The sequence below is a fragment of the Calidris pugnax genome, unplaced genomic scaffold, assembly GCF_001431845.1.
Source record: "Calidris pugnax isolate Ruff unplaced genomic scaffold, ASM143184v1 scaffold251, whole genome shotgun sequence".
NCBI lineage: Eukaryota > Metazoa > Chordata > Aves > Charadriiformes > Scolopacidae > Calidris > Calidris pugnax.
Window position 1 is genome coordinate 1,213,004 of NW_015091133.1, and position 18,815 is coordinate 1,231,818.

Here is an 18,815-nt window from a genome sequence, read left to right on the forward strand (position 1 = left end):
AGAAAAATAGAGGCAAAGGCAGCGATAGGCAAAGGCCAAGGAAGGAGCCTTGAGGAGAACTCAATGGTTCTTCTGAACCCAAGTCCATTGTTTATGAAAGCCCATGGTTCACTGCTACAGTAATCCTGAAAAAATGGCCAAGTTTCGCTTTTATAAAGCAGCTTGAATGCAAGAAAGCGTCAAATGAAGCTCTCACACCTCAAATCCACCACTGGCGTAGTAGGAAATAAGAAATAGGAGGGGGAAAAAAGCCAAGAAAGTTGTTTTCAGAAACAGGAGTTCTAAGTAATGTATTGCCTGGTACCTGGCAAAGCATCAAAACCACTTTTTTTCTGAATAAAGCCAAAGAAATCTATGTTCAAATGGTAACATTTCCAAGGCTTTTATATATTACCAGATGTGGTCTGATATTTTCCAGAGAATGTCAGTGGTTAAATGTTAATAGAGGTCTTGGAGCTAGAACCAAGGAAAGGGCGCTGTGTCAAATTGTCCTGCCCCTCGTACAGACACAGATGGACGGCTGTGGCCAGTGGGAACCCAGGGAAAGAGAATGTCCCCACATGGGAGGGAAGCTGGAACAGAAAGATTTATTCTTTTTTCTTTTGGGGACTTCACAATTTCTCCTTGCGATTATGGTGGGTCGACCATCACCAGCAGCTAAGCAGCCACCCAGCTGCTCAGTTCCCACCTCCGTTCCTCCACCAGCATGATGGGGCAGAGAACAGGAAAAGCAAAAGCAAGAAAACTTGTGGGTCAAGAGAAAAGACTGTTTAGTAAGTGAAGGAAAGAGGAAATAAACCAAACCACCACAAAACCAAGGGATGCAAAGCAAATAAGTCGTCACCTCCCACAAGCAGACCGATGTCCAGCTACTCTCTGAGCAACCACCACCTTGGAAGAGGCCCCTTTCCCTCGTTCTTCCTCTACCCCAAGTTCTTACTGCTGTGCCTGATGCCGTGCGGTACAGAACGTCCCTTTGGCCAACTCAGGTCAGTTCTCCCCACCGTGTGTCCTCCCCCAGCTCCTAACTTCTTGTCCACTCTCAGCCTAGTCACTGGGGTAAGGTTGGGGCAGAGTGGGAAACGGAAGGTTCAGCTACAGCCAAAACATCAGTCTGCTACTGGTACACCAATATTTTGGTGAATTGGGTGGATTTGTGGAGCCAGAAATCCAAACCACCAATCCAAACCACAGCACAGACCACACAGGATGGAGCTGATTTTTCTTTCATCTCTGGAAACGTTTTTCTCCCCAAAAAAACAATCATTCTGGAACCCTGTATGTTACCAGAGAGAGATTAACTCTTTACAGTCACAATCCCAAATGAGGCAAGACATGAGAGAGATTAAGCCTCAAAAGCATAAATATTCTCTGACCTGAAATTGCTGCATGCACACAAACCACAACGGGGGTCATTTAAATAGGTCAGAAAAGAATTTAAAGTTGGAGTATTTCTGTGTGATACAAACGTCTTCCACCTGTAAATTGCTCAGTCATGTTCTGGGAAGCTGAAACTGCCAGAGAAATTAAGCAGAAAAAACAGTAAACTGATGTAGAAAATATATTTTATTCCTAAAATGACTGAACATTGGTGCGTAGACAAAATACCTTGGAGCTAGATAATTTAGTCCCTGAATACAAAACTCAGAATATTTTTGTTCTTCCTTCAATACTGAAAACCAAAATAACAACATAAAAATAAGATGATATCCAGACTGGGTTCTGGGAGGTCTCAGCTACTCATCTCTGGATGTGTAAAACCCAAAGAAGGTGTCCAACACTTCGCAGGGTCACGTCCCACATGATGATCATTTCATGAGTAAGTTTCTCCAGAACTTTATCAATTTAAAAAAATTCTACATGAGGAGTAGGAATACAGAAAATGTCCTCCTTCTCTCTCAAGAACGAAGGTAAACCTTACTGTGGAAACAATATACATGACAAACATCTAAGTCTGACGAAAACCAGATTTATATTTTAAAGACGGACCTCTAACTTTACCAGAAAAAAGAAAGTGAAGAACTTTCGTTAGTATTCATGACGTTAAATGGTTTAAAACCTCCCTTTGCTACCAGGTAGGGACATACAGGTCACTATCAAACACTGTCTGATAAAGGCAGTGCTAAGACACATAAATAATTTGGTTTTGGCAATGAAGAGATCATAACAGTCGTCCCAGCTCGATGTGACAGGTAAGTCACTCTGAAGAATTACATCTAAGAACGTACCAGATGCAAAAGTTGACTCTCCCTCTTTGGTTTTGAAACACATCCCAATACGAAGAACAACACACCACACCCCCCATTCTGTCCTGTATCACCACTGGATTTTTTTCTAGAAGTCACACTGTTGGAAGTTATCTGTACTTTTCTTCTGAAAAGCAATTTGAGAAGAATTTTCAACACAGGTATCTGTATTCTTCACATCTTCAAAAAGGCGACCTGTAAAAGGAAGCAAAAAGCAATTAGTCCCAACACTGCAGGTAAAACAAAGATGTTTCATTGTATAACTGAAATTACACATTATAATCATCTTTTCACTTCAAAAAAATAACACACGCAATAAGATAGCAGAGGCTGTATTTGAGAGCAGTGTTACTTTTCCACCACTGTTCTACCTAATAGATGTCTCTTAAAAATTCCCAAGTTTACTCTTATCACATTGCAAAGAAGAAAAAGAAAAATCAAGGGAAGCAATAACCATCTCAATTTGTAAGATTCAGAACTTAAAGCAGATTTTTCTGCCCAAGATTGCAGGCCCCTTTGATACACAGTTTTGAGGTATCATTAGAGTGGATATATTTGTTTAATTTGACTACTTGCTGTATTTTACAATGCATGAAATAGGATTTTTCACTCCTTTGAGAGGATTATTTGCAACACATTTCCCTAGACTGCTAGGCTCCCCTACTGCCCAATGAAATGAAAAACATCAAAAGTAATCATTTATCACTGTCTGTATTTATATTTACTACCGATGTGAATGAAAAGAGCACACTAGATCACTCCTTCAGTTGACAAAAAAGGGATAACACACAAAAATCATTTAAAAACACCTGCAACACACAATGTTCCATAAACAAAACCCAGTGAAACTAAAGCACTTCTAAAGTTCCACTTTATCCAAAGTTCAATACAAAGCATATAAAATATTTCTTTATCATCACTGTTACTGTAGATGCTCTTGGATTTCCAAACAGTAGTAAACTTTATGGTCTACATAATAAATTAATTACTCCAGATCGGGAAGGTGGGACTAAATGGTTCTCCCCCAGTTCTCCATGTATTGGGATACTTTCTCTCCAAGACAGACAACTGCTGGCCTCTTGCAGGTCTAGCAGCAGCTCTTTCAGTGTACTCTGCAAACCCAGTATTTCACCACTGCTAGTGCACTTCGAAAGAAAAACAACATGCCAAACAGCTATCTGATCTACAACCTAGGGTTTATCACTAAATTCAGAATAAAAGTCTCTTCTCTCATCAGTTTATTCAAGGATATTTTATTGACCTTATCTCAGCACATTGTCCTCTTCTTAAAGGACTCGAGATACCTGTATTAATCCATCATTAAGAACTGATTTTTGTACTCTAGCATACTTACTTATATGATAGAAGATGTTGTTTTTTCATTTCCTCTCAACTATTTCTGAAGACAACAATCTTATTCTATCTCAGAGTATCAAGTGCATCTCAGCACTCCATCCCTGTTGGTTTCCACAGAGCCAGAAGCTGCTAAGACCTCTGGATAACCAACAAACATAAACTTCACATTTTCAAGCATTTTAAGAGATATCAATACAGAGGGAGCAGTAGAATACCGCAGGCAAACAAATGATTTATCTCACAAAATGGGTTTTTCTGGGCAGTCTCCAGAGGTGTCCTCCAGCCTCAGCCATTCTACGACTCGGTGACAATTTTGTCCATACACACACCCAGATGAATGGAAAAACAATATTGTGTTGGTGGAAACCCTTTTACCAGAAGCTACAAAAACGGAGGCTGGCACTATTTTTTCCTCAGTAGGGAGAAAGCAGTTATGGGGTTACAGGTTTCAGTCTTTCTGAAACTTTCTAATAACATTTTATTTTACAGAGTGTTTCATCAAGCTGTGCCTCAAAGCATTTTTCTGACTTCATATGATAAAAATCTGAGGGAAAACAGTGGGGGTAAGGGCATTTCCTACTAAATTAAGCATCGAGTTGCAGAGTCAAACACTGAGGAGTGAGAGGTGAAAGAAAAGAAGTTATAGTTCCAGAAAATATTTGAAAAAGTTATGGTGATCTAGTGAAGGAAGGAGAGAGAAGGCGGCGGTTCCAGATGGCAGAAGCTGCTGGAAAGAAATCTCTTCTACCCAAGTGGTAGCACTGGGTGAGCGGGCAGAGCGATGACTGCTGTAGGAGAAGCAGAAGCATGACTAGAGGCAGCTAAACAATATATTTTAAAGAAATACAATCTGCAAATCCAGTGCATACAATCTGTCTCGGGAAGCTGACAACAGACAGAGGAAACGCAGCACCAGGAGAAAATTATTTTCTCGGCTAAGCAAAGGGAAAACAATTCAATCTTTCAATCAGCTGCAAAAAAAAACCAAAACAAAAAAAACCCCAAAAAAACAAAACAGAAAAGAAACCAGATCCTTATTTCAACAAAAGAGAAAAACAACTTGTATGCCAAAAGATGCATTCCCGTGCTCTAACACAAACTTTTAAAATGTTCTTATGTTTTCATTTTCTTTAAAGGAGACCAAATGGATCGTGCATAAATAAAGATCTCTGTCTATTTCTCTCAAAGCTGAGGACACAGAATTTCTAATACCTATGTCTCTCCCAAGAGTTAAACACAAGCAGGTGGAAGATACACGACAGAATTTCTCTTCAGTATTAGAGAGGGAATTGCACTTCTTGTTTAGTCCTGCATAATTATAAAGGAAAATAGTGGGTTGCAAGTAGTTACATATGCTTACACATGCTTTAGTCTCAGCAGAAGAAAATAATGAACCTATTAAACCTACAAACGCTTCCTGAAATATGACTGCTCTGGTTTTGCTTTTCCATTGCACACCAAAGCACAAAACTCCACTACTAGTCTCAGAACTGAAGCTTAGATGCATAAAAGACATTTTATTGTTGTCTTCTTGGAACATTAAACCAATTTTTAAATACTACCGCACACAGTTCATCACATTACAATGTGCTTTAGAAGAACACAAGTTCCACTGCTGCCTTAAATCCTATCTGCTGCAAGCAGACGATCTGTGAGTAAGAGATACCCAGGCTTTAATCCTGCCCCTGTGAGAGTGTGATTGACCAACTGCAGAGGAAACCTTGATGACACGCCAATGAGGCGACAGCCTACAAACAATGGCAAATGCTGCTGGAACGGGTCCAGTGGAGGGCCATGAAGATGATCAGACGGCTGAAGCATCTCTCCCATGAAGACAGGCTGAGAGAGTTTTGGATGTACAGCCTGGAGAAGAAAAGGCTCCAGGGAGACCTTAGAGCCCCTTCTAGTCCCAAAGGGGCTACAGGAGAGAAGGGGAAGGACTCTTGATCTGGGAGGGGAGCCATAGGATGAGGGGTAACAGTTTTAAACTGAAAGGGGGGAGATTGGGATGACATCTCAGGAAGAAATTCTTTCCTGTGAGGGTGGTGAGGCACTGGAACCGGCTGCCCAGAGAAGCTGTGGATGCCAAAGGAACATTGCCTTCTCCGAGTCCCCTTCCCATTTGTGCACCACCACCAGAACCAATAAACACAGAATCACAGAATTGTCTAGGTTGAAAGGTTGGATGTTCAGCCTGGAGAAGAAAAGGCTCCAGGGAGACCTTAGAGCCCCTTCTAGTCCCAAAGGGGCTACAGGAGAGAAGGGGAAGGACTCTTGATCTGGGAGGGGAGCCATAGGATGAGGGGTAACAGTTTTAAACTGAAAGAGGGGAGATTGGGATGACATCTCAGGAAGAAATTCTTTCCTGTGAGGGTGGTGAGGCACTGGAACCGGCTGCCCAGAGAAGCTGTGGATGCCAAAGGAACATTGCCTTCTCCGAGTCCCCTTCCCATTTGTGCACCACCACCAGAACCAATAAACACAGAATCACAGAATTGTCTAGGTTGAAAGGGACATTTAAGATCATCCAGTCCAACCATCAACCTAACAATGATAAAAATCATCACTAAACCATGTCACTAAGCAATATGTCAACCTCAACCTGTCTTTTAAATACCTCCAGGGATGCTGCCTCAACTCCTTCCCTGGGCAGCCCATTCCAATGCTTGAGAACACTTTCAGTATAGAAATTGTTCCTAATATCCAATCTGAACCTCCCCTGGTGCAACTTGAGGGCATTTCCTCATGTCCTAGCACCTGTTCCTTGGGAGAAGAGACCGACCCCCCCTGGCTACACCCTCCTTTCAGGGAGTTGTAGAGAGCGAGAAGGTCTCCCCTCAGCCTCCTTTTCTCCAGGCTGAACACCCCCAGCTCCCTCAGCTGCTCCTCAGAAGACTTGTTCTCCAGACCCCTCACCAGCTCCATTGCCCTTCTCTGCTGTTACCGTGACCCTGTGGATAAGCAACTATTGGCAAGAGCTAATTATAAATAACCACCTGAAACCTGAAGAGCTCTCCTGCCTACTCCCACCGCACAGTTTACATACTCACTCTCACCTAAGGGTCATGGACCACGTCCGCCGATACACAAATAACCCATTCCAGAAATACACCTTGGCACCGGCGTGAATGAACGGACACAAAGCAGATGGTGTTAGATGAGCAGAGACGTGAGAGAACATTAACTGCTATATTTACACTCGCCCCCACTGAATCCACAGACCCATAAAAAAGCAGCTGTCTTTTCCAGACTGGAGGCCACCAGGCTGTTGCGTATTACCCCTCCCTCTCTGAGGCTGCTCCCGGGGAAGTGCCAAAGGCATTTTTAGAGGAAACTGGAGAGGAAGGCAGTGTATTTACTACTAGAAGAATGAGAGGATCCAGAGATGTTCCTGCCTTGACAGGGTAGGATTTACTTGCCTTAAGATGGCCTCGTGGTAGCCTGCAAACTCCCTGGCTGTACTCCACCTGCAAAGTTGCCCTCTGTTACGCTAATGTTTAATTCTCTTTTTTTTCTACACTCCAGGCTGAATGTCACATCACTCCGTCCCTGTTCCCCCTGTGCCACAGGGGTCATGGAAGCAGACTTGACTGCTCTAATGTCCCCTCCACAGCCAATCAACGCCAGCCACTTACCACAACACGTCAAAAATAATTGTTTCAAGTTGTCTCAGACAGGGAAAGTTTCCCAACATGCTTTAAATGCCACCCGGTGAGACATCTGGTCTTGAGCAGGCATCAGAATATGAAAAAGTGTTTTATGTAATTACCCTTCCTTGGCATTTTTGGACTAAGCAAACCGAGGAACCACCAGCCCATGCTCACAGCAGCAGAGCTTCACACCACCAGGCTGGTAAGAATTACTTAAGTCTTTGCTATGGAAAACAAAGAGTTTCAAACAAAAATGCCACTAGAGGAGTACAAGTCCCTTGAAAAGGTCACTAAACCAATTACTACAGGTTGACTGAACAGATCTGGTTGGACAAGCCAAGTTTGAAATATTTAATCAAATAAGATGCTAAAATCTAGAGTCAGTATAAAATCCTTCATGACTATTGCTATCATGCTGGACTTCCAGTGGAGATAGACACTAAAATATATCCAGAATAGTCTCACAGCTCCCTGCTGCAGAGGACAATGTGGTGACGGTGACAATGAAGTCAACAGAAGCACAGGTTGTGGAACTATGTTATCCTGACAAGAGAAAAACCTTCAAATTGGATTGAAGAATAAGGGTGTGTGGAATGGCAGCTTTGCATTCTGACCCACCAACCCCCATGGGGCTGAGATTTGGGTGTGGAGGACAGGATATTTTTTGAAGGACTCTTACCTCACTCACATCACAGGAGGTCAACATTATTCTTTAGCATATGTACCTGCAAGAAATTTCCCATCTCAAAGAGAAGCCACTTCAAGCAGCTCTACAGTCCTACAGGAAACAGATTTTTGGTCAGTGCTACACTACCACAGAAGCAGAAGAACCCAGGTGGCCACAAAAACTGGGGAGAACTTGGTTTCAGTAGACTTTTCATCTAAAAGGACAACTCCTCAGCACTTCTAGGAGAAGGCTGAGGAATGGCAAGTCCTCTCCTGTACAACATGAAAGGCACTGTAGATCTATGGGCTTTCCAGTCTCCATTGCAGGAGGAAACCTATTAGGAGAACGTCACTCTGATAAATCACTTTCTTCTTCTGTCCAAGCTTGGGAAGACATAAAATACAACCAAAACAGCCAAGCAGAAAGAGAATTCAAGATTCCTTTAATTCAATTGCTAGTGGAATTAATTGTGACCAAAGCAAGGATTTCTTTTTTTAAATATGATTTCTCAATCTGGTAATGCCCCTTCAGGATTTATGAAATAAATCCATCTATAAATCAGCATGTATTATTTCAACTAATCCTTCCTAAAACCATTAATTTCTTACAAGAATGAAGCTGGATTTGAAATGTGACAGAGATAGATGAGAAAAAGCAAGACATTCCTCCAAAGTCCCAGGCTGTGCATGTGAACTTCAAGTTATCTCTTTGCTAATATAACAGTTGCATGCTGAAGCCTGCCCAAGCTTTAGAGGGAAAACCAAAAACAGCTGCAAAAACAGTAGAAAATAAATCTCTGCCTGTTCCTTATTTTCTATGAAGACAACCGATTTTTTCTTTATTTTAGATCAAGTAGTTCTTTGTGTGAAAAAAAATAAAAAGGTTTTTTGGGGTTGTTTTTTTAAGGTTAAGTTGAGAATGCTATTAATCTTTTGTTTCTTTGCATCTAGATATGAGAATCCCCAAAACTTTGTGGCTTTATTTTGTCTTTTGCCCAGCCTTCCTCATTAGCCTCTACCACTTATTCCCACTGCAGACGTTACTTCTTGTGGCACCCACCATTAAGACAGGCACAGAAACAGCAGTATTATTTACCTTCGTTAGACTTAAATACAGTTTCTCTCTTGAATGAAAACCACAGTGGGGGATGGAACTTAGTACTAATGTTGCATTGCAATTAGTGATCCAAAGCGAACCAAGCTACAAAACCCACAGAATTTAGGATTTTCTTAGCCAACACCAGATGATGTTTGGCTTTTACTGTAGTAATTACCATGCCGAACCTCACACTAATCAGGCAATCCAAGCAACACGTATTTTTCTGCATCAAGTGGCCTTAAATTGCCATAGAAAAGACATTTGTTTCAGCACATACATCTACGGGCAGTTGGGAGACACACGGTAACCTAAAGCAAACAAGCCACTGCATTCTTGCTACATCCTGAAGCTAGAGACAAGCAAAGAAATTAATCCTTGGCATGACAAACTGGAACATATGAAAACTGTTTAGTCTTGCTGAAAGGTGTTGCACAAAGCTGAATTAGAGAAGGTCGTGTTGGCCACCCTTTCCAAGACCCACACTCTAGCCCCATTCCACACGCAGCCCTCCATGTCACAGCAGGATTTGTTCTGGGCCAGTTTCACAGAATCACAGAATTGTGGGGTTTGGAAGTGGCCTCTGGAGATCATCTAGTCCAACCCCCTGCCAGAGCAGGGTCACCCAGAGCAGGTCCCACAGGAACGTGTCCAGGCAGGTTTAGAATGTCTCCAGAGAAGGAGACTCCACACCCTCTCTGGGCAGCCTCTTCAAGTGCTCTGCTCAAAGTAAAAGTTTTCCTCATGTTCAGACAGAACTTCCTGTGTTCCAGTTTGTGTCTGTTTTACCTTGTCCTATCACTGGGCACCACTGAGAAGAGTCTGACCCCATCCTCTTGACACCCACCCTTTAGATAATGGTCAGCACTGAAGAGATCCCCTTCTCAGTCTTCTCTTATCTCTTCTCTTCTCATTCTTATAGTAGTAAATACACTGCCTTATTTTTCCAGCTCAAATGAATCCTTCACCATAAATTAGTATTTTCTCTATTATTGGCTAATATTGAACCATTCACCACACTCACTCAAATCTTCTTTCTCCTATTTTTCACCACTTCCCCTAACACTTTTCTCCTCATGCCAATGAGTCCTTCTCCCCTAAACCCACACCATACACCTTTCGTGGGGATTTACCTCCAGCCTGTGCTATGACTCATACGCTACAGTAGGAGACAAAAGTCTCCACACAGAGTTGCTCACACTGTTTCCCTAGAAAAAAAGTAAGGTTACCACAAAAATAATTGTTTGTTTCTCAGCTGCAGCAGTGGGTAAAATCTGCGAGTCAGAATCCCCTTCAGGGCCTGGCTGGAGATGCCTGTTTCTTGCGTGTGTTTCTTGTCTTTTTTCTCCCTTCCCTCCCTTGCCCTTAATGAGAGTAAAAATAGCAGGCTTCGACTATTTCAATTTTAGAAGCAACACAGTGGAAAGCTAAAGAGAACAAGGAACTGAACTGTAAACATAAGGAGAAAAGAGGAGAAAGCTGTATCTCCTGCTAAAAACTAAGGTGCAGACATGCATTCACACTAAATGAAACAGATACGTAATTGGTGCCATGCATTATCAAGGCTATCAAACAAGTACCAACTTAAAAAATTATTTGGGTTTCCCTCGTGCTCTCCACAACCCTCAGTTTAACAGCAATACAGTTATTTGCAGGATTCAGCACTGGCAAGACACCAGAGCCATTAGATATTAACCACAGAATTGTTTAGGTTGGAAGGGACATTTAAGATCATCTAGTTCAACTATCAACCTAACATTGACAAAAACCATCACTAAACCATGTCACTAAGCAATATGTCAACCTCAACCCATCTTTTAAATACCTCCAGGGATGCTGCCTCAACACCTTCTCTGGGCAACCCATTCCAAGGCTTGACAACACTTCCAGTATAGAAATTTTTCCTAATCTCCAATCTGAACCTCCACTGGTGCAACTGGAGGCCATTTCCTCTTGTCCCATCCCCTGTTCCTTGGGAGAAGAGACCGACCCCCACCTCTCTACACCCTCCTTTCAGGGAGTTGTAGAGAACGATAAGGTCTCCCCTCAGCCTCCTTTTCTCCAGGCTGAACACCCCCTGCTCCCTCAGCCTCTCCTCACAAGACTTGTTCTCCAGACCCCTCACCAGCTTCGTTGCCCTTCTCTGGACACGCTCCAGCCCCTCAATGGCTTTTAATGTTGTAGGTCAATGCATTTTTGAGTTTTAATTTAATGAAAATCAATTTTTCTCCCTTTGTCCAAACGTAGCTGCCTCTTAAGAGCCTGAGGCCACTCGTAAGACAACCTTCTCATCTCTTACACCAAGATGCTACAGAAAGCCAGACAGGTAAAACCGACAGGAGAAACCAGGGAGCAGCACCAGAGGTCACCTGCTCTGCCTTTAAACCAATTGTCGGGAAAAGCTATATTAAAAACCACTGTGATAAAGTACTTCAGAACCAAAGAGGCAAAAAGAAACCAGCCAACCACTTCTGGTTAACACTCCATCCGCTGATGGCCTGGTAGGAGATGTTCCAGTTTATTTTTGCTTTCTTCTCCAAACTGTTTCATTTATATCCAAAAAGAAAGTCCGCCTAAACCTGATTGCTAAGAAATGGTACCAGAACTGCCATTTGAAATACCAAGAAGACGTGGCGAGGGGGCATGACATAGAATAGACACGGTAGAGAACAACAGAAATAAATCATATCTTTTAACAAGAGGTATTTGGTTGTGTGCTCACATTTACATGCAATTAGTATGGTCCAAACAGCCAACCTACCATAACTCAAAGGAACGAGGTAGAGGAGATGACAGGAGAACATGGCATTGCTCAGTAAAACTCTGAAACTAGATAGTTTGAACAGGTGTCTTTGCTGGGTTATCTTCTGAAAACTTTATGGAAAAAAAAAAGCAAGCTTGAAAAATTAGCTGCTTAAATTCTCTCTTTGCTTCCTGGCAGTTAAAACCAGAGTGAGAATAAAAACCTCCCCACATGAGGTATGAGGATTAATTTGTTTGTGTATATAAATGGGTATTTAAGTATCAACCACTATTTTATTTTTAACACCTTATTGGGACTATTGCATTCCTGCCCCAGTTCAGCTTTTGGCAAGAGATTAGGACTGAGTTAAAATGGGAACAGGTGTTTGGAAGATGATATGCTGTAATAAAAACACTAACCAAGAAGATGAAGGGGAAAAAATAATTCGTCTGTATCCCGTGAAACAGAGAGACACCCAAAACAAAACGCAAAATCACAACAACCAAGGGGTATTTAGGAAAATGTCTTTGCCTTCTGTGATTTGTTCCCAGGGGGACACAGTCTGAGCAGGGCTGTCCTTTGGTCCCAGGTCACCCTGTTCTTGCACAATCTCAAGATGCCTGTTAAAAGGCCGGGTATTCAATAAACAACAGTTTGACTGCTTAATGCTGGCTGGGGAATAAAACATTCTCAAAGCCTCAGAAGAATGTAGGAGTTTAAGGCCACTATCAGTGAGATTTGAGCTCCCAAGTTGTATCAGGTATTTTTACAGTGTGGATTTCTGGCCTCCAAGATCCCTACAGCCATTACTAGGTCAGACTGATTTTGATTTCCAAGGATTGAACACATTCTTTTGTCAGCTGCAGTCAGAAGAAAAGCTGAAACCATCCGTTTCAAGGCTCAAACTCATGAAAACAGCTCTTTTCTTAGTAAAAAGAATAGTTACTGACCTTGAAGCTTCATAACAAAATACAACATCCCCCATTTTTAGAATATCTTTTCCTCAACAATAAGATAATTGAAGATAAAAGCTTTCAAGTGTGTTTTTTGACAGTAGGCTGTGCTCAAGCCCCAGTCCTGCAAGTTTAACCTGTTCGTGTCAAGATGTACTACTAATTTCATACAATAGTAAAAGCAAATCAAACAACGATTTTTAAAAGCAAAGGTTTATGGTGGGGGAAGAAAGGTGTCGCAAGACAAATAGTGTATATTATTACTTTGTTTATTGCCATATTTCATTATGATTTCTTATAAGAGTAGGATATAACGTAGAATATAGATAAAATTTAACTACTGAGATACAGGCAAGCCTCTCTGTCTGCAGCTTGGGTCCTCAGCTGTGGGAAATTCCAGCATGGTTGACTCTCAAAAGTTGGACTAAGTATATCAGAAGAAGCTAAAACGGTTGTCTAGACTACCTGGAAGTCCCTTATGTCTTTCATTACGAAAAAGCTTTCCTGCAGCCTGTGAAACAACTGACTGAAGAACGTAATAATGTAATTTCTGCACACTAGATGTTTACTTTGCTGGTATTGAATGATTTTTGCATTTTAAGAAGGTTTAATACAATTATATTTGACTTCAGTACATTTGAGGTGCATCCTTTCTAAGTCTTTCTCGTCAGTAGTCACCCAGGAGAGAATTACTCTATTAAATTAGCGAGACAGTAAGGAAGGTTTTAAAACGACTGACGACAGAGGATTATCTCTTTGAAAACAATACTGGAGCAAACAATTTTGACCTGAGACAAAGTCACATGTCCTTTTGATTCTAATGACCTCATCAACAAGAGCCGAAGCTGAACGTGGCCCTCCATCACTGACTCTGCACACACGTATGAACAGCTCTGAGTAGCTCCATTTAACTGAGTTGTCCAAGGGAGGCAACTATTGATGTAATGAACTGCTTTTGGGAGTCAAATTTAGACTCTTGAATGGCTTATGGATTCCTGCCCCTGACTCTACTTAATCTCTGGTGGGACAGAATTGCAAAATTTTGACGAATGCATCAGTTAATGATAGCTTCTGAACTGGAAGAAAACAAATTGGCCTTCCAAAAGGAAGGGTTGTAACTCAGGAGAAGAGGGAAAAGACAAGTTGCCAGGAACAAGAGGCCAGGGGAGATGGAAGGGCTACCTTAAACCAAGTAGTTCCTGCTGAATATAAAACTACCACCCTTGACACCACAGCTAATGTGCAGGCCATCAAAATAGTCAAAATAAAGCTAAAGGCAGTGTCACGTGAATGAACACTGAACAGACACAGTATTAAAAAGTCTGGAAATACACTCTGAAAGCACTGTGTCCGGAAGAGAGCTTTTCATGCCATTCAGCCTTATCCAAAGAGGTCACATAAGCAATAGACAAGGCAGCTTTCTCTATAATACCATCTCCTGTTGCTTTGGGAAGTTATTTTCACGTCTGATTTACCATGGAAAATATAGGTAAATGATGCCATTTATCTTCCCATACCTCCAAGTGACAATGCCTAGAAACCCCAGACCTTGGCTGCTTTCAAAGACCTCTGTTACTTCTTCTAAACTGCGAGGAAGGGTGCACGTCCTTCAAGATGTGACAAAAGCAAACAAAAGGGAAAACCTCAAGGGTTTACATATGTTTAATCAAAACCACCAAAGCCATCTCCCAAGAAAACCCTCAGAGGGTTGGATTTATGCAGCTGAGTGCAGGTTCACCTACACAAGGGTGCACCCTCTCTTCTTGCATACCTCTGTTACTTCTTCTAAACTGCGAGGAAGGGTGCATGTCCTTCAAGATGTGACAAAAGCAAACAAATGGGAAAACCTCAAGGGTTTACATATGTTTAATCAAAACCACCAAAGCCATCTCCCAAGAAAACCCTCAGAGGGTTGGATTTATGCAGCTGAGTGCAGGTTCACCTACACAAGGGTGCACCCTTTCTTCTTGCATCACTTATTTATCGACTTCATTTCAAATAAGAAAGCAAGAACTCTGAAACTGAGGGCTGTGTGTCCATTATCCACCACAGTATATTCTTGAGTTGATGGAACCAAAGGCCTCAACAGGAAAGAAATTACAGTGAGCAATACCCATCTCCCTCCACAGAGGATTTATGCAGCTCACAAACAAACTGCTCCTCCAGTATTCCTCTTCTGCAGCCTTCCCCTTCCTCTCCACCTTTGCCAGGCTTGGATCTAAATTTGAAAATGATCTCCTTGAATCAGGCACCATGCTTTTAATTTTTCCAGCCAAGTGCTACGTGCAGCTTTTGTCTGTGATAGTAACAGCTTGCCCAAGGACACACACAATGAGTCATGGAAAGAGTCAGGATTTCCTGGCTCCTAATCCGATGCTCAGACAAGGGCCTCTCATGTTTCCAGTTTTCAGGGGCTGGCAGGTGGGGGGAAGAGAAGAGAAAGGAAGGAAAAAAAAAAGATGGAGAGAGACTTTTTTAGATAAGCAAAATAAGCAACCAGAATAAAACCCACACAAGCTCTTCCCCTTCTCAGTTTCAGATGACTGGTGTTAACAGTAATTGCAAAATCTGCTGAAGAGCTTAAATCTGGGTTTAAGAACTAGTAATGGATAGAACAGAGGAAAAAAAACATTAAGGGGCAGCAAAAAGACACAAAAATTTGATTTTTCTTAGAGCAGAAACAAAATAATCAGTTTGCTCAACAAGCCTGGAAACACAAGAGAAAGGAGTTTACTTTCTTTGAGGGCAAGGGGCTTTGGGAAGCTTGCTCCCAGACAGGAGGGTGGGAGCAGCACGAGTGTATGCCCACCCCAAAAGGGTGAAAAAACCTGGGGGCTGAGAATACACGAGTAGATGACATGAATCAACTCTCCCTTGAACACGCTTCAAAAACACTCCGTGTCTTACACTTGTCTATTTAACCTAGGAAACCAGTTCCCTCAAGACCATATATAATTAGCAAGAGATGAGGAACATTCAAGAGACAAATATAGATCATGCAGAGGTGATGTATCAGCAGTCTGAAAATAATTAATATCCATCCTAATAATGCCACCTACTCCAAAAGACTGTGCAAGAGTTTACAAGACCCATAATGTCACAGAGGAACAGGAAAATAATTTTTCATCCCCAAAAAAGTAGGCCACCCATCATATTCTGAAAAGGGATCCAAGCAAAAAAAAAAAAACAAAAACATGGATTTTGAGACAAGTTGTACCCATTTATCACCGCAAAGCCACAGCTCAGCTTTGGCAGCACTCTGGCTAACTGGCTGAAACAAGACCCATTTAAAAATAAAATAGATGCTAAAACGCTGGTGCCAGTGAAAGACATTAACTGCTATTACACATATATGCACACATGTATGGGATATTTAGGGACTACTTGTCTCAGTGGGCTGGGATAATGAGATTATTTAGAGATTGCTGCCTCGGGACAGAGATAACTCCAAATCCATGCATTTTGTTAACTGTCTGGATTACAGCAACAGCAAAAAGTCTTGTTGTATTCATGACAAATATCTGCACTCCCAACCTAACCCTCACTGAAGAGATCTAGAGCAACATCTAACAGGGTACAGCCAACCCTACAATGCTCTTCTTTGAGTCCCTATTCATTCTAATTAAATGATAATGACAGCCATCACAGTGAACAGCAAACTATTTTAGCAAAGGATGAGAACCAAGTGAGCCAGGACATGGTTCTTTCCAGTTCTCAATGACACACAAGCAGTAGGTAGCACAGCATTAGCCTGGACGTCACCAGGGGTCCTGTTGACAAAGGACACCAAAAGGCCAAGTTATTCAATGTCCTCTTTGCCACTGGTGAGACCAGCCTGGATTTGGAGGAATCCCAGGCACCTGAGACCACTAGGAAAGGCTGGAAGAAGAAGATTTACCCTTGATGAAGAAGGACCAGGTTACGGAACACTTGAAGTGGACGTATATCTGCATAAGGAAAAGTGTTGCTAGGAAGTCAAGGGAGGTGATCCTTCACCTCAACTCAGTTCTGGTAAGGTCACATCTGTACGGCTGGGTCCAGGCCTGGACTCTCCAGTACAAGGAATATATGGACTTACTGAAGCGAGGTAAGGGCTAACAAAGGGCCATGAAGATGACTGAGGCATTGGAGCATCTTTCATGTAAGGAGAGGTTGAGAGCTAGGACTGTTCAACCTTGAGAAGAGAAGGTCCAGGGGGATCATAGCGATGTGTATAATCACCTGATCGGAGGGAGTGAAGATGAGAGAGCCAGACTCTTCCCAGTAGTGCCCACTAATAGGACAAGAGGCAATGAGCACAAATTAAAGAGCATGAAAGTCCTTCCAAACACAAGAAGATATTTTTATACTTTGAGGATGGTAGAACACTGGCACAGGTTTCTCAGGGAGGTTGTGGAGTTTTCATCCCTGGAGATATTTAAAGTCCATCTGGACGTGGTCCCAGGCAACCTGTTCTAGCTGACTGGGCTTTAGCAGGAGGCTGGACCAGATGACATCAAGAAGTCATTTCCAACCTCAATGACCATGTGATTCTGTAAGTATTTCTGTTGCAGGCATCTTTGAAGTGAACAAGATTATTTACAAAGATTGGTCATAACAGCCTCCTTCAAGACAAACCATTCCAATATTTTGTAAAACTCTGAAATTGGACTTTTGCCACTCTGCTCTTTTTGGGGGGGGTTTAGATGCAGTGCAAATTTCACTTTCCCTTTTCAGTTTCCTCCCTAAGCTTCCTTTTTTATATATCAAATTCTATTATTCACTTGAAAGATACTTAGTCAAATACTGGACAGAAAATACTTGAGAATTAAACATTATCTTGCAGTTTTGGTTGACTCACCTTCTCTTCTCCTTCCCTCCTCCTTCACACCCTCTTTTCTTTATATTACAATATGGTATGAATCTATCCTTCAGCTCATAGCTCCATGCAATCAATATTATTCTCTTCAAGCTTCTTTTTCCCCCCTCTCTTTTTCTTTGGCTGTTTTTCAGCCATTGAATACTTTCCAGTTCCAGATGAAAATAACAATTAGGCTTTATTATTAAGAGACCCTTTCTTGTACTGATAAAAATCGTATTATTCAAAACAAAGTAAGCACGATTTCTTTAACAATGGGATTTTCATGTTCATTTTTTATCTTCTTTTTAGAAAATATTAATGACCTTCAAGAAGAATCAATTTTCCGGTTTCTGTCTTTAGATTCTTTTTCTTATTTTTTTTTAATCCAATTTTACCATCAAAGACAAGTACATATGAACAAATTATACACTGGAGTAATAGCTCCCTTGAGGTATCATTCTGGATTATTGAAGTATAATTATTATAGCGGATTGGTCTGTTCTAAGACTTCCAAAATAGTTTAAAACTCCTTAGAGCAAGACCACTAAAAAATATGCTATTAAAACCTAATTATCTGCATTTTATTAAAAAAAAAAAAGCACAAAATTCAATCAATGAAAAATAGCATAAGTTAGTAGAAATGCAGACAGATGATAATTAAGAACACAGAAATGTGGAAGGTCCAAAGTTGAGGATCAGAGCATGACCCTAAGGTCTGAATGAAATAACCTGAAGTTGCTCAGAACTATATCAGCTTTATAAGATAAACATCAAGAACTAGCAAAGACCGAAACCTGGCACTTAACATTTCTGCTTGAAAACCTTTAATTCAATTGTACTAAGTTAGTGAAAAAAAGCAAACTGCAAAAATGTTTGTTTCAGACTTTAAAAACAATCATTCTCCTGGACTTCTCACACTAAATCCCTTACTGCTCGACAGAAAATTTGAACGGGTTTTTTTTATTAACTTTGAACGTTTGCCACATTTCATTCATTTTGTGTCATGATTTTAAGCATTTTATACAAAATCCTGTTGTACTGCATAGACAAATAAACTCAAAAAAGACTAATCCCAAAAGGCGTTTTGGTCTCTCAAACTCTTGTTTGCCATATGAAGCCAAATTGACCAAATTAAATGAGTGTGGTTGTTCATATGTGCAAGGATTACTTTTATAATGTGACTCCGCCTACCTGCCTTTAATTATTTTAAATCATTCCTTTTCCTTTATCAGACTTTTTAAAATAGACTTTCTAGTCTTTAAATC

At 41.3% G+C, this 18,815-nt stretch overlaps 1 protein-coding gene across 1 annotated transcript in view; it reads right to left on the reverse strand.

Annotated features, from left to right (window-relative positions):
* Positions 1-1,577: 1,577 nt before the first annotated feature.
* Positions 1,578-18,815, reverse strand: part of UBE3D (ubiquitin protein ligase E3D) — a 71,891-nt gene continuing 54,653 nt past the window's right edge. The window contains exon 9 of the mRNA XM_014958508.1: positions 1,578-2,441. Coding sequence (XP_014813994.1) covers positions 2,421-2,441 — 21 coding nt within the window. The 3' untranslated portion in view covers positions 1,578-2,420. The remainder of the gene's footprint in view (positions 2,442-18,815) is intronic.